The sequence below is a fragment of the Equus asinus genome, chromosome 15, assembly GCF_041296235.1.
Source record: "Equus asinus isolate D_3611 breed Donkey chromosome 15, EquAss-T2T_v2, whole genome shotgun sequence".
NCBI lineage: Eukaryota > Metazoa > Chordata > Mammalia > Perissodactyla > Equidae > Equus > Equus asinus.
This window is the reverse complement of record NC_091804.1, coordinates 22,252,557-22,267,376: the sequence shown is the minus strand read 5'-3', so window position 1 is coordinate 22,267,376 and position 14,820 is coordinate 22,252,557. Positions and strand designations below refer to the sequence as shown.

At 55.5% G+C, this 14,820-nt stretch overlaps 1 protein-coding gene across 1 annotated transcript; it reads right to left on the bottom strand.

Annotated features, from left to right (window-relative positions):
• Positions 1-7,928: 7,928 nt before the first annotated feature.
• Positions 7,929-14,106, bottom strand: TCF15 (transcription factor 15). The gene is made up of 2 exons (XM_044748667.2): positions 13,492-14,106; positions 7,929-8,935 (listed from the first exon to the last, which is right to left on the bottom strand). Exons 1-2 carry the CDS (start codon positions 14,011-14,013, stop codon positions 8,861-8,863), a joined length of 597 nt encoding a protein of 198 aa, XP_044604602.2. The 5' UTR covers positions 14,014-14,106; the 3' UTR covers positions 7,929-8,860.
• Between the last annotated feature and the right edge of the window lie 714 nt (positions 14,107-14,820).

Here is a 14,820-nt window from a genome sequence, read left to right as displayed (position 1 = left end):
TTGGAATTTGTCTTGCTGAAACCATACTACCACCACCACCACTACAAACAATAGCCAACGTGGGTCAAGGACTTGCTGTGTGCCGAGCTAAACACTTTAGAGTCTGGATCTAATTTATTTGTCATAATCCCAGGAGGAAGCCACTGTAATTAGCCCCAGTTTAAAGATGAGAAAACTGAGGCTTGGTGAGATTAAGCAACTTTCCCAAGGCCCGTAACTCAGAGGCAGTGGAGCTGGCAGGCCAAAGAATCCAGTCCAAAGCCATGGGCACGCCACACGGCCGGCTGGGTGTCCTGGCATTGTTGCGTCCATGAGTGGAGTTTCCAGGAGTCCCCGAACCTCACATGCAGCTCTGTTGTCCGTGAGCTTCTTGGGGGAGCAGGTCCATTGCTTCCACCAGAGTCACAGAAGGGTTCTTGATAAGCCCTACATTCAAGATGCCCTTCTGCACGCGGGGAGAAAGGCGAGAACTTTTGAATGTTGGATTGGTGAGGTCCAAGCTGTGCTTTCAGAAGGATCACCTTGGGTATGCATTGCAGCATTATTCATAAAAGAAAAGACTGGAAACATCCTTAATGCCTGCCAAGAATGGACACCCTAATTACATTATGGCACATCCTTCCCCAGAAGGGAATGCTTGTAGCCCTAAAGATGGATGGGGAATCTCTTTATGCACCAATATGGAACCATGATGATACTTCTAAGTAAAAAGCAAAGTGCAGACCCGGCTGTATAATAAGCTTCTATCTGTGTTTTTTAAGAAGCGGGGAGGGTAAGATTATAGGTCTAGATTTGCTTCTATATGCATAGGATAGCTTTGGCAATATTCACAAGAAAATAGCCAATGGAAACCCCACCTCATATGTTTTTTATGAAGATTAAATGAGTTAATATCGATAATTGCTTAGCAGAGTGCCTGGCACATAGGAAGCACTAGGGGGGGTTTTGTGGGATAAAATAAAAGAGGGGCTGTCTCAGGGGACCGGATGAGGTGACTGAGGGGCCCAGAAGGGGCTGACATTTCACCTGATGCTCTTTGGTACCTTTTGAATTTGGTACTGCAGGCAAATATATTCAATATTTTTTTTAAAAGTTAAAATTAAATATATCTAGATAGATAAAAGATAATCTGAGGGAGTCAGAGATTGGAAGCAGGTCCCACCCAGAATCCCCGGGAATTAGCTGGAATTGGTCAAAGGCTACATTGTGTGGTGTGAAAATCAGGACGTGAGGAAGGGGGGGGGGGGACACCAAAACACCCACGCCCCAGGGCCCACTATAAAAAGCACATTTAAAAACACCAGACTGGAAACGTTTTTTTTACTAATATTATTATTTTTTTAAATAGCAGAAGCGCGTCCCCCCGGAGGCGTGTTGCAGCTGCGGCCGGGCAGTTCCCAGGTGATGTCAGTCCTGGCCGGGCGCCAGCACCGGCCCCTTGGAGACGGTCTTGGTGGGTTCAGCTTGACTGTTTTTCCTTCCTGAGACTTGAGGACACCTTCCTGTCTCAAAGAAAGCAGCCTTTCCAGGGCTTTCTGAGAGCCAGGGGTGGGGGAGGCGGGGGCCTCGGCTGAGAGGGAGGGGAAGGTGGGCGAGGGGTGGAGAGGAGGGGGAGGCCGTCGAGGAAAAGAAGGCAGTGAGAGGAGACAAGCCCAGCTCCGGGACTCTTTAGCCGGCCCATGGGAGCGGGAGGGGGTGTATTCCTTGGGAATTCAAAGCCCGCCTCCCTGACCCCATCCTCGCCCTGCCCTGGCTGCTGCCTGGGGGACAAACTGGGGTGGGGTGGGGCTGGGGGGCAAGAGACGTTCCCACGGAGCTCCCAGCTGGTCAGCGCCTTTTCTGCTCCCAGCTCCGGGCCCATCCCTCTCCCCTCTATGGTTAAAGGCCTGTTGCCAGTATCTTCTGAGCTTCCGGGCAGTGTGGGCTTTCTGCAGACAGGATGAGCCACAGATCTGGGTTCGAGGTCTGCCAGCCCTCCTAGCTGTGTGACCTCAGGCCAGCCGCTGCTCCTTTTGGAGCACCACCTGTGAAACGGGTAAATCAACCTTGCAGGGTGGCGTGCGGACTGAGGGACGCAGCATGAGGCCTCTTGGTCCTTCAGCAGCTAAGCATGCGCTAAGTGCCGGTACCGTGCAAGGCACAGGGATGGGGCCGCGTGGTGGCAGCTAAAGGTGGGGCGGGCAGGGGCGCTGGTCCAGCTCCAGGGCCTGGGGAGCGTTGCCTCCTGCCTGAGCACGTAGCGCACAGCAGCAGAGGGGGAGGTTAAGAGGGTGGGCTCTGGACCCTGCGTGCCTGTGTCAGAACCCTGGCCTGTCACTCAGGGAACGTGTGACCCTGGGGAGCCATGAGGATGATGAGAGCACTGCAGTGCCTTAGCTGTTACCACTCCCCTTGTCCGCTGGGCTCGCTGTGCTTTGATGACATCACTGAGCTGCTCTGGGCGCTCAGAGGAGACAGGTCAGGGATTATCCAGTTACGTTTGGGGAGACCCCGGGACCCGCAGGTGCCGCATCACTCATCTGACTCAAGGGTGGGCTGGACATCTTTGCAGAGCCTTTTACACCGGGCAAAGCCTCCATGAGCCACCATCCCCGTGTTTCCTCCACTCTCTCCCTGTTGCACATCCCCACGTGCCTCGGAAGCACTGTCACATTTTTATTATTGCTCAGAGCCTGCTTCTTTGATAGACTGTGGTCTCTACGAGGGCAGATCCCACATCTGTCTCATTTCCTGATCAGCCCTAGAGCCTTGCGTGGTCCACAGAGCAGTTCAATGCATGTTAGTTGACTGACTGACTGACAGGCTGAGCCACGCGCCTTAAGTTGGTCTATGATGTTCAACTCTATCCTATGCCTCCTGATAAGTTTTGCCTCCTTGCTGGGGCTCAGGCTGTGGAATCTGAGGACAGACCCCCTGGGTTCCCATCATAGCTATGCCCTTGCCTTGCGGGCTGAACTTGGGCTTGGTTTCCTAATCTGTGAAATGAGGGTGATGACGGTACCTACCTATACGGGCTGTTCCCAGATTAAGTGAGGCCATTTGGGTAAGTCCCTCGGAGCTCTGCCTCCGACCAGTGTGTCCCATCCACGTCAGTTACTCTCATGCTTCTTGCTGCTCCGGGAGGCATCACCAGGCAATGAAAACAGTGACCGGGACACATGGAACCTGGTTCTGGCTCATCTCTGACTTTCTGTGTGATGTTGGGCAGCACCTCGCCTGCTCTGAGCCTCAATGTCTCCACTGGTGAGGAGAAGAGCTCCAGAGCCCCTTCCACTTAGACCCTCCAAAGTCTATGTTTGAGCCTCTCCAGTCCTGGGAGTGTCGGCAATGCCAGGGAGCCCATGGGAGGTACAGGCTCCTGGACCCATGCCTAGACTCTAACTCCCCTGGTGCAGGCTGGGCCCTGGGCTCCTCTGGGCTGAGGGGAGGCCCTTTTCTGTCTTGTTCTGGAAGCCCAGGTTTGGTTAGGCCCTTACAGGACTAGGCATATACTTGGTGTGGCCCTGTGGGCCAGTGGTCGAGAGCCCCGTGGGGCTCTGCAGCCAGAACACCCAGTTCAAATTCACTCGCTTACTGGCTGCCGTATGACCTTGGGCAAGTTCTTTAATCTCCCTCTACCTCAGTTTTCTTATCTATAAAACGGGGCAAAAATAGTACAAACTCATTGAGTAGGCTATATTAATTCACTTCTGTAAAGTGTGTAGACCAAGGACTGACACAGAGTAGGCCCTCAAAAAAGTCAGGCATTTTTCCAAGCTTAGAGGATCTGGGCATTCAGAAAAAAACGCCTAAATTTTACCAGTCTTCCCTCCTACAAGGCTGGTGTGTCCCAGTTTACAAAGCCCTTCTGGTTCACCATGTGCAGGCTATGCTGAGATGAGGAAAACTAAGGCCCAGAGAGGGGCAGACACCTACCTCCTGTCACACAGGAGGAGTGGCCAAGCTAGACCAGGCCAAGTCTCCTGCCTTCCAGCAAGTTCACCCTCAGCGCCTCCCTGGTTTCCAAGGCCTGCTGGCCTGCCCTCTCACCCCGGCCCCCTGGGAGCCTGATCCCAGGTCCGTGGGGTCTGCAAGTCTGGTCTGGATTAGACACGCTGAGAAGCAAATGCTGGTCCCCCCAGCAGGCTGCCTGGCCGGACCCGTGCTCCCAGCTGCTGAGGCTCACAGGGACATAAATCATGGTGGCAGCAGCTCGGGGGCCAGGACCACCTTAGCCTCCTGGAGGGCACAGAGGCCTGAGCGTCCTGAGCAGGGCGGCTTGGGTCCACCGGGATATTTTCCATCCTCTGTTGGAGTAGCTGAAGCAAGGAAGGGTCAGAGGGGCCAGGAGACCATTTGGCAGCCCTCACGTCCTCGTGGGCCAAGCTCTCCACTTTGTCTTATCATTTTGCAATCACTTGCAAACACACAGAGAAGGGACAGAACTAGTGCAGAGAACTCCCATATGCTCCGTGCCCAGATGCACCAGCTTTTAACTGTGACACCTGCTTTATCCTTTTCTTGCTCACACGTATTATTTTTTTCTGAACCATTTGAGAGTCGTTCATGATGACACGTTCATCTACCCTGTGGTACTTCAGGCTGTATTTCTTAAGCACAAGGATATCCTCTTACATAAGTAGACTGTTAGCAAATCCAGAAAATGTAACATTGATACAATACTTTTATCTAGTCTATTGTTCTTCTCCAAAGTTTGTCAACTGCCTGATAATGTCCTCTGTAGCATTTCTGGCCTGCAGTCCCGGATCAGGTCTAGGACCATGTGTGGCACCTTGCTGTCCAGGTCTAGACTTTTATCAGGAGGTAAAACACGTGGGAGCAGGACACACAGACTGGGCTGAAGGAAGATGTTCAAGTTGACATGCATGTCCTGTGAAATGATGTGTTTGTAAATCCTCTAATATTTAATGTTCTCAGGATAATGCATCATACTTGTGACTGCGTATGGGAGCCTGAGTTAACTTGCTAAATAGGCCACAGTTTCCAGAATTTCGTTTTGTGGTGTTTTTATTTTTTAATTTAATAGGAGCCTCATGAAATGGAAGTGGCCTGGGCCAGTGACGGGAACGTAAGGTGGTGTAGGAGCCCTGGGCTGGAGGAAGGGGCCTTGCAGTCTCAGCCCTGCTCAGCTCCAAATGCTGTGCAATGGTGGCCCATCGCTCTCCCTCTCTGGGCTTTGGTTTCCCCATTGCCATGGGCGACCTGAGGCCTTCCCACTTGCAATTGTGGAATTAGGGAAGAGTGCCCTGAGTGACAAGGAGGGAGACCTGGGTTCCTGGTGGCCCAGCAGGGCTGAGTGCTCGCTGGGGGACCTCAGGCAGGTTACTTCCTCTGTACGGGCTGTCTCCTTATTGTGAAATTCTGGATCATTCTTGTGCTGATGCTCCTTGTGTCTAAGAAGGTTTGGGTGGAGGGTGTGACCTGAAGTGTAAGCCTCCCCTTCAGGGTCCCGGGTGGCCGGGCTGACGTTGGTCATTCCACCCTCCTCAGCCCTGGATTTCTTCTCTCTGAGCTCCTTTACTCCTTTGACTCCGAGTTGGCCCTTACTCGGGGAGCCTGGAGAAGCCTGGCTGGGCTGGTCCGTCCTGAAGGTGGAAAGTGCGTGTATGGGGGCAGGGCTGTTAGGCAGATGGCCTCAGAGGTACTGGTCCTCAGCTGTGCCTCTCCCAAGCCACGTGTGTTGTGCTGGCCTTGCAGCTCACCAAGGCTCATAGACATGAACTGTCTATCACCCCAAATGAGGCTCAAGGAAGACAGCAAGCTGCAAAAAGTTAAGAATGGAGAACAGAAAATGCACAAAGGAGCACTACACTGCTGTGAAAAAGTTATGAAGCAGCTCTTTGAACGCTGAAGAATCTCCAAGACACATTGTTAAGGGAAGAAAACTCCAGGTGCAGAACTGTGTGTAAGATGCTACCGCTTGTGTGGAAAAACCAGATGCACGTGACTTGCTTGTGTCTGCAAAGACGATCCCTGCAGGAATGCACAAGACCCTGGGTAACGGAAATGGCCTCTGAGGACTGGGGCTGAGTGGCTGGGAGGGAAGGAGAATTATTGTCAGTGGATTCTCTTTGGTGTCTTTTGAACTGTGAACTCTGTTAAGTGTGTTATCTATTTCAAAGGAAATACAATGGAAAGAACCCCGTCTGGGTGGGATGTGCGCGAGGTCCGCAGGATGCTGACGACCACGTTTCTCAATGGGCATGCTGGGTCCACAGGTGAGCTCGGCTTGTGGAAACTTGCTGAGCCGTACACTCAAGGCCGTGTGCTCCTTCCTGAACGGTGTTACACCTCCATCAAAAGTTGTAACTTAGTATCCTGTAAAGATTGTTTAAGTGTATGCTTTGTAAAATCTCCAAGGGTGACAGTGTTCACGTGGTTGTCTTTGGGTGATATTTCTAGGGTCGTGTAGCATTTTAATTTTTTTACAATGAAAACAGAAGCAGAGAAACCTGTAAGTACTCTTTTAGAAACAGTAATCAGTTCAGAGCATTTCTGGAAGGACACACAGGAAACTGCTAAGCAGTTGCCTTTGGGGAGGAGCCTGAGGGAGGTATGTACTTTTCACTGTGTACTATTGGATACAACTTGAGTTATTACCCCCGCCCCACACCGCCCCCCGGCATAAACGGTCTATTAAAAACTATTTAACAAGGCAAAACAAATAATTATCATTCTGTCCCAGCTGTTCTTGTTGGTTAGAGATCTGCCGAAGGAGGCCCAGACGGGTCAAGCAACTTCTCTGGGGTCACCCAGCAAATCTGGTGGCAGAAGCGGGCCTCCAGCCCAGAGCACCCAAGTGTCTGCTGTGCCCTGACTCCCAGGCTTCCTGCCATTGACGAGGTCACAGTTCTTTTCCTGTGGCTTTGCCAGGGGCTGCCTGGACCCGGACTTGGGTAGGCGCAGAGAGGGCAATGTGCTTTCCTAATTAGCTCCCACAGGGGGAAGCATGCTGCACTGGGACACAGGACAGGCAAGGCCAGCGTCCCTGGACACAGGGGAAGCTCTCCCGGGCAGGACCCGGCTCCTCGGCGCCCTCCTTCCTGAACTTGTCATACTAAACGGGGTCAATGTCGTGGTTTCACGGCCCACTCCAGTCTGGACCAGCAATTCCAGCCACCCCCTCATACTCCTGGGGTCTGGTTTTTCGTCTGTGAGGCAGACAGGGTGGGTCTGGCCCACCCCTGTCGTGTCTGGCACGGAGCAGGTGCTTGGCAATCTGTCTGTTGATCTGCAAAATGGGCAGCCCCTCCAGCTCAGTCAGAAGGTCAAACTTTGCAGGGGGTGACAGAGCAGAGTGGACATGAGAGTGGACTCTGGAGCCTGGCTTCCATCGGCAAATGCTAATTAAGTGTTTGTTAAATACATAAGTTTTAAAAACAGGCATGGGAGCGCACCCTGAGGGAAGGGCGGCTGCCCGGCTCTGCGGCCTCTCCTGGCCCCTCTCCCTGCGTTCCCCACCTTCCGGCCGCCTGGGCTTCTCTGATCCTGGCCTCACAGGGACAGAGCCCCAGCCAGAGAACCAAGAACTCCTGGCCCTGCTGACAGCTGTCCCCGTCACCATCTCGGCTGAATCTGTGCAATGGGGACACACCAGCCCCCACCTCCCAGCGCTGCTGGAATAATCGGGGTCACGGGGGGCTGGCACCCACTCTGGAGCTTCTCCAGGACAGCGGATGGAGCTCACCTGGGGCTTTCAAGGTGGACAGACCTCACATCGTCACCCTGCCATGTGCCAGCCACACGCCTCTGGGCGTCATCATCCTTCCAAATCATCTCAGCTAAAAGAGGGTCAGAACAGCCCCTTAGCACATACTCGTTTGCACACGTGGAAATCTGCGTGCCTCTAGAGCCCTGTCTGTGAAGACTCGGATAAGGGATGCTTCACCGTCTGGTACATTCACAAAGTCAACAAGCAGCTACGAAAGGACCGTGAGTGAAACCCTTTACCTCGTGTACAGACTCAGGATGACAACCAAGCTGATTAGCAAAAAAAAAATGCATGGAGCAGAAAGCATGTACAAAGTGCTACCCTTTGTGTAAAGTGGAAGAAAACTTAAATATATATATATTTTTCTTTCTCTGTATTTGCTTGGTTTTCATAAGGAGTGAGGATGTCACAAAAAACCGGTGGCTGAGGCTCCTGCAGGGAGAACTGGTGGCTGAAGGACAGGAGGGAGAAAGACTTTTCATCCTATACCCTCTTGTACCTTTTGAATTTTGAACCATGTGAATGAATATGTTCCTTATTCAAAAATAAATAAAATTAAGATTGCTTTGCCAGCCGCACCAGACGCCTAACAGCTGTTCAGGAAGACTGTGAGCAAAGTTTGGTTATCTCGACTTCTGGAGAGGCGGGTCCTCCTGACCCCACCACCTCCAGGGCACAAGGCAGCACCTGCCACATCTGGGCCTCGGCCAAAGTCCAGGAGAGCGGCTACCTCTGACCTCTGATGTCCCAGGTCCCTCCCTTCTTCAGTTTGGAACATCTTTTATTTAAAAATACCTTTTATTTTAAACCCATCCATTATCTCTCTCACACACACACACACCCCAACGCACGCACAGACATGCACACATCCTATCACCAACAGTCTTTGTTTTTCCAAAAGTACTGCCTTGCCTCTGACCAGCCAGGGCTGGGGCTGGCTGGCTGGGTCCTCTCAGCTCTCCAGGGTGGGGTGGAGATGTCCCAGGGGGCCTGCCCAGAGGGTCATGGGCCTAGGCCATTGTCCTCTGGTCCCCACACAAAGAAGGCTTGGGCTCGGCTCCTGGGGTCTTCTTTCCTGTCTACCAGTGGCTGGCCTCTGGCCTTCTTCTCCGGGGTCCTGCTTGGAGCAAACGCCACAGGGGTCCTGGCTCATCTCCGAGGCACTCGAAGTGGGGCCACTCCCCTCACCTTCAAGCAGCTACCCCCCAGGTCACGACGGCCACCCTGTAGGAGGTGAGAAAGATGTATTAGGAGGTTCCATCAGGTCACAGTGAAAACGGGAACTAACCTCTGCGTCCAGCAATAGGGGACTTGATAAATAAATCACAGTTAGCTACACAATCAAGTTCTCTGCAGCAGAAGGCAGAAGACACCTGTTATGGATCAACAGGGAACGAGATCAAGATAACATCGTTTGAGGACAACAGCGAGAGCGCAGTGAATGTTCCTGTGTGCTGAGATGGAGAGAAGGGCACATGGGAAAGTGCTAATGGACTTCCTCGCAGAAGAGGAATTTGGTGATGGGGAGACAGGATGGGAACAAGGCTTTTTCACTCTATATGCTTTTTTACCTTTTTCATTTCTTCCCCATGTGATTTGTGGCTTAGAAAAAAATCCAACACATTTTAAATCATAATATTTTACACTAAAGGGCAAAACAAACAAAGCCCACAGTGGTCGTCCCCACTGCCTGATGGTGCCCAGTTACTCCTCAGCCTTCAAAAGTAGATCATGGATGTCTGGCCTTCCTGCCTTCACTCAGGGTGTTCCCTCTGCCAGGAACATGCTCTCCAGTCCTGGCTCTGTGGGAAGGTTTCTTGATTCCTGTAATTGCCTAGCACTTCCAGGAACATTCCACCAGGATAAAACTCAGGAGGGGAAGACGGGGCTGCTCCTTTGTGTCCCCATCAGGCTGGGAGCTCAGGGGGAGGCAGGGAAAAGTTCACTCTGTGGCCCCAGTTCCAGCCCAGAGTCTGGCATGGAGCAGGTGCCAAGCAATGCAGCCTGAATCAGTGGTGCCCACTGGAAGACAAGATGATGGTGGCAGCCCCTGAAGCCACCTGACCCTCACGCCACAGGGGCAGTCTCCACCTGATATTCTGAGGTCTGACCCGTGGGTTTCATCCTCACTGGAAGCCAGCGAGGTCACAGACATGACAGTCCCCCCTTCTTTCAAAGGCCTCCAGCTGTTGAATGACTGGCCCAAAGGCACCCAGCCAGCCGGTGAAGGAGCTGGGCTAGAGATCCATGTCGTCCAACAGTCTGTCCAGCATCCAGGACACGAAGGTATCTGAAGCCCCACTGTAAATGCCCGCCGCCCCCCCCCCCCCCCCCCCCCCCCCGCCAAGCCTGGCCAGGAGAGGACAGGACAGGCATCTTTCTCAGCCATCCAGAGAAAGAGCTGACCATCTGGGAGCTCTGGCCCCTGCCCCTCCACCCCTGGGCCCAGGTTGGGGCAGAGCCATCCAGATGCGAGCCCAGCCTCCCTCGAGGCTCTCCGGGCCCAGGGACAGCGTGTTCATTCACAGGCAGGGCTATTTTGAGGGCTGAGGCCACAGTCCCAGCAGAGCCTGGGGCTTGGGGTTCTCAGACAAACTCTGGCAGGAGTGGCTGAGAAGGGGGGAAGGAGGTGGGGGAGGGCAATGGAGAGGTTGGGGGATAGAAAACCAGCCTCCCACCCTTTCACTGGATGTCCTCAGGCACAGGGAGAGCCACCTCCACCCCAAGTCTGGTGGTCACCAGGAGACATCGGTCCCATGAGACTACTGAGACTGTTGACCTCCTGGAACCTCAGTTTCTTCATCTATGAAACGGGGACAAAATGATTCTACTTGCCGCCCCAGGGCGCAGCCCAAGGCAACGCAGCTGTGAAAGAGGCTTGTAAGCTGCCGGAAGCACTAAGAAGAGGGCCTGACTAGGCCCCAGCTTCTTCGGCCCCTAGGAACTCAGCGTCAAGGGCTCTGGGAAGCGCTGTGGTTAGGAGCTGGGCTGGTGTGAGACAGAGCGGGGCTTCAGTCTCTCCGCCATGGACCACCTGTTGGACCTCAGGCAAGTGCCTTCACCTCACTGAGCCTCAGTTTCCCACGTGCAAAGTGGAGTTACTGTGAGGATGACACAGTGAACACGGGTAAAGCATTTAGCACACTGTCAGGAATGTCAAAAGTGTTCAATGAATGTTCACAGCATTATTGTCGGCATCACCTGGTAATGCCGCCTCCTCACCCCGCCATCCCGTACCACTTCTTCTGCTCCCCAGCTGAGGACACCAAGTGGGGACACCTCACAGAACAATCCTACCCAACCCCCACCCCCAGGTGCCAAAAGGGAAAACAGGGCAGAGACAAGAATCCCCTTTCCATCTCCCACTTGCTATTTCTACCACTGAGGGCCACACCTAACCCCTCCTTAAACAGAAAGATGCTACAGGGAGCTGTTTCCATGGTGACCTCAACCCCAGATCAACCAGGTAGCTCACACTGAAGGGGCCTTGGAGCTCTCTGGCCCACAAAGCCCTGGGTTCCTGAGATAGCCAGTGTTCTTCCATCGAATCTTCAAGGGGCCAGAGCTGGCCAGGATTGTCCCTTTCGCCTATTCCCAGAGGAGACTGTGGGGGTGAGAGCATGGCTTTTGTAGCCAAATTTGGCTGGATTCTTGGTCCTGCAGACAGGTCTCAGGGAAGCAGCCAGATCCAGACGAGGCCCCGTGATCTGCGGCACAGGTCTGAGACCAGCAGAAAGGGCCCCAGCCTACCTGCCGTGGTGTGCACATGTGACAGACACACCTTCTCCCCCAGGCCTGCAGGCACGGGGCCTCCCACACTTCTTGATCGGCAGGCCTGAGTTCGAATCCTGGCTCCATCACAGGCTGTGTCTCTGAAGCAGCGGCAGCATCTCTAAGCAGGGGGGACCAGAGCAGCTCCTTCCCCCGACGCTGAGGGGTTTTAATGATAACGCGTGAAGAGCGCTCGGCACAAGAGACCAGTGCTCAGTGAGACCTCTGCGATGGCTATCACCGGCCAGTCTTGGACTCTGCTCTGAGCTCTGCCACCGTCAGTGTCCTCCCTTTGCCCTCTCTAGGCTGTGTTTTCTGACCCCAGCTCTTGCTGCGCCCGGCTCTGAGAACGCCTGCCCCTACTCCCTCACGTGCCTACCTCCACTCCAAAGCACGGGTCAGGAATTTAGCCCCGGGGTCGGGGGCTTCCTCTGGGTTCTGATGGTCCCTTTGTGCCCCCCACCCCCAACATCAGACCTCAGCATCCCTGTCTTCATCTCCTTGCCCTGGTGCCATACTGGGAGTTCCTGACTGTGGTAGGTGGGGACCCATAACCTGCTTCTCTGGGAATGTCCTCAGAGCCAACAAAAGGTGGCTACGGGGTAGCTAAGGTTTGCTGAACTGAATGAATGCGTGACAGGCGGTCAAGGAAGACCACTGAGGGCCCAGTCAACCCTTCACTCCCTACGCTGGACGCCTGTAGGCCCATCTGGCTTCCCAGCCCAGCCTGGAGCACTGACCAGGGCCCAAGCTGGGAGCGGCAGGGACCTCAAGAGAGTCCAGGTCCGAGCCTAAGACTGACTCAGGGAGACTGAGGCAGCTACGGGGGGAGAGGCAGGCTGGGAGTCGGACGAGCCAGAAGGGAGCAGTCTGAGGCCAGGACTCAGAGACTTCCTCAGAACAAAGTGAAGCCGGGGGCCTAGGGCAGCCGTGAGGACCACAGACGGGGGACTTAAGAGGCCTGACTCCAACCCCCCATGCTCTTTCACTTTCCAAAAGGCTGTGGCCACTCACGGACCCTCTCAGCCTCAGTTTCCCCAGATGTAAGTGGTAGCTGCTGGAATCCAAGCTGTCACACAGACAAGCTTCCTGGTCTGTAGGAAAGGCCCAGGCCAGAGCGGGAAAGGCTGGGGGTGAAGCAGGTTCGCCAGGGCCTGGGCAGCGGCAGAGCCAGCTTTCAGCCAGGAGCGCCCCCAGCAACCTCCGCTGCTAGCCAGCCCCATCCATCATCCCCTAGCAGCCTGGTTCTCACCCCCACCTAGGACAGACCACAGGAGCTTGGCCAGCTCTGCCCAGCTGACTCAACAGTGCCCTCCCCAACCCTCCATCCCTTTTAGGGCTGCGTGCCCTCAGGGACCCCCTCCTTCACCCCTACTGCTCATCAGCTGGGTACCTCAGGTGTCCCCTTGTCTTTCCAGTCTCCTGCCCATCGGTCAGGTCTTTGGATGGGGCACAATCATTTCACGGTAGGGGTAGCCAGGGCCACACACGCCCAGCAAACCCAGCCCTGCGTTCTGGCTTCCTAGCAGAGTGAATGCGGGAGTGGGGTTACACCTCTCTAAGTTTCAAATCCTCAGCAGTGATAAAACCGGCACAATGAGCTGCCTGGCAGGGCTCTTACGAAGATTAAAAAAAAAAAAAAAAAAAAAAAAGGAGGAATACATCCCGCACACAGGAAGAGCTCCGTAAATGACAGCCTTTGTTATTCTTTCCTCACGCCCTCTTCCCAACACCCTTTAGTTGGAAGGGGCGCCCTCGATGAGCGATCTCCATCCTCTAAGTCATGTCCTAGCTCTGGGCTCCCCTGCACCCCTTCTGTCCAGGGGACATTAAGCGAATGATTCTGCTCCACACCAAACCCTGGGCTTGCAGCGCCGCACCCCCGACGATCTCCACGTCGCTCCCTCCTCTCTGCACTGGGGTCTCTGCCTCTCTCCTGCTCCCTAGGAGGCCCCGGCCCCCGCCGCCCCCGGCCTCCGCCTCCGCAGGAGCGAGCTCCGCGCACTCACCCCCTTGCGCTGGTTGCTGAGGCAGAAGGTGCAGATGGAGCGCGGCTGCCGGCCGCCGTCGGGGGCGGCGGGGATCGCGCTCTTGGCACTGCCGGCCGCCCGGAAGCACGGCTGCCCGTCGTCGGCCGCGTCGCCCAGCAGCAGCACGTTGGCCAGGTGCGCGATGTAGCTGGACGCCAGGCGCAGCGTCTCGATCTTGGACAGCTTGCGGTCCACCGGCTCGGTGGGGATGAGCGTGCGCAGCGCCGTGAAGGCCGTGTTCACGCTCTGCGTGCGGTCCCGCTCCCGCGCGTTGGCCGCCTGCCGCTGTCGCACCACCACGACCGGGCCCGCGCCGCCGCCGCCCGCCCGCCGCCCGCCCCCGGGGCCCGGGCCGCGCCGCGCCGCCTCCAGGCCCTCGCAGCAGCCGAACGACTGGTCGGAGGCGTCGCTCTCGCTGCGGTTCTCCTCGTCCTCGCTCAGCAGCCGCACGTCCGGGTACAGCACGTGCGCGCCGACGGGGCGCAGCAGCGCGAACGCCATGGGCGCCCGGCCGCGTCCCTCGGGGCGCCGCGACCCAGCGTTTCCGCGCCCCGCCGTGCGCTCCCGCGCGCTCCCACGGCCCCGCCGGCCGCCGCCTTATAGCCGAGGGAGGGGCCAGTCACTCGGCCGCCCTGGCCGGGGCGGGGGGGCTCCGCGCTGGCCAATCGGGAGGCGCCCGCTGCGTCCCGGCCAATGGCGACGCGCCCGCCGCCCCCGTCCTCCAGGTTGAAAGCGGCCCGCGAGCGGGTGGCCCGCCCTGAAGGCCTGAACGCTCCGGGTCCCCGCGGGCGAGCCGCGCAAATGCCGGGGGTCTGCGGGGGTGGGGTAGGGTGTGCCCAAATCTGGACTCCGGATGCTCAGCCTAGACCCTCTAGGAGACTGCGGCAGGTCCCTTCTCTCTTGGCTTCAATTTCTTCGTCCGGGAAGAGGAACCCGCTTGGGTTTTCTGCCCGCGAATTCTAATACCGTGGTTCTGCAACTCTCGTGTGTGTAGGAATTGCGGGAGGAGGTCTTTTGACTCTGCGGGTTCCCGGATTCCCTCCATTCTAATTCAGCAGGTCTGGAATGGGGCCCAGGAATCTGCATTCTGTACAGGATGGTGTCCGCCGAGAGCACTTGGAGAAACACGATAATCTGTCCAAATAAGGATTCGACGGTGTCACATCCCTGACGACAAACTTGAAAAAACAAAAGCAAAACAAAAACAAAACACAAACGCCGGTGGCTCCATTCACTTATTTATTCATTCAACGAATATTTGTTGGGTCCCTACTACGCGTCAGGCGCGGTTTTAGGTCTGAGGATAGA

What these genes read in the sequence shown, in the direction of transcription:
- TCF15 (XM_044748667.2), bottom strand. Translation starts at nt 14,013, where the DNA reads ATGGCGTTCGCGCTGCTGCGCCCCGTCGGCGCGCACGTGCTGTACCCG. An exon ending in TCAGCAACCAGCGCAAGGGG is followed by an intron (nt 8,936 to 13,491) that starts GTGAGTGCGCGG and finishes CACCTCCTACAG; the next exon opens with GGTGGCCGTCGTGACCTGGG.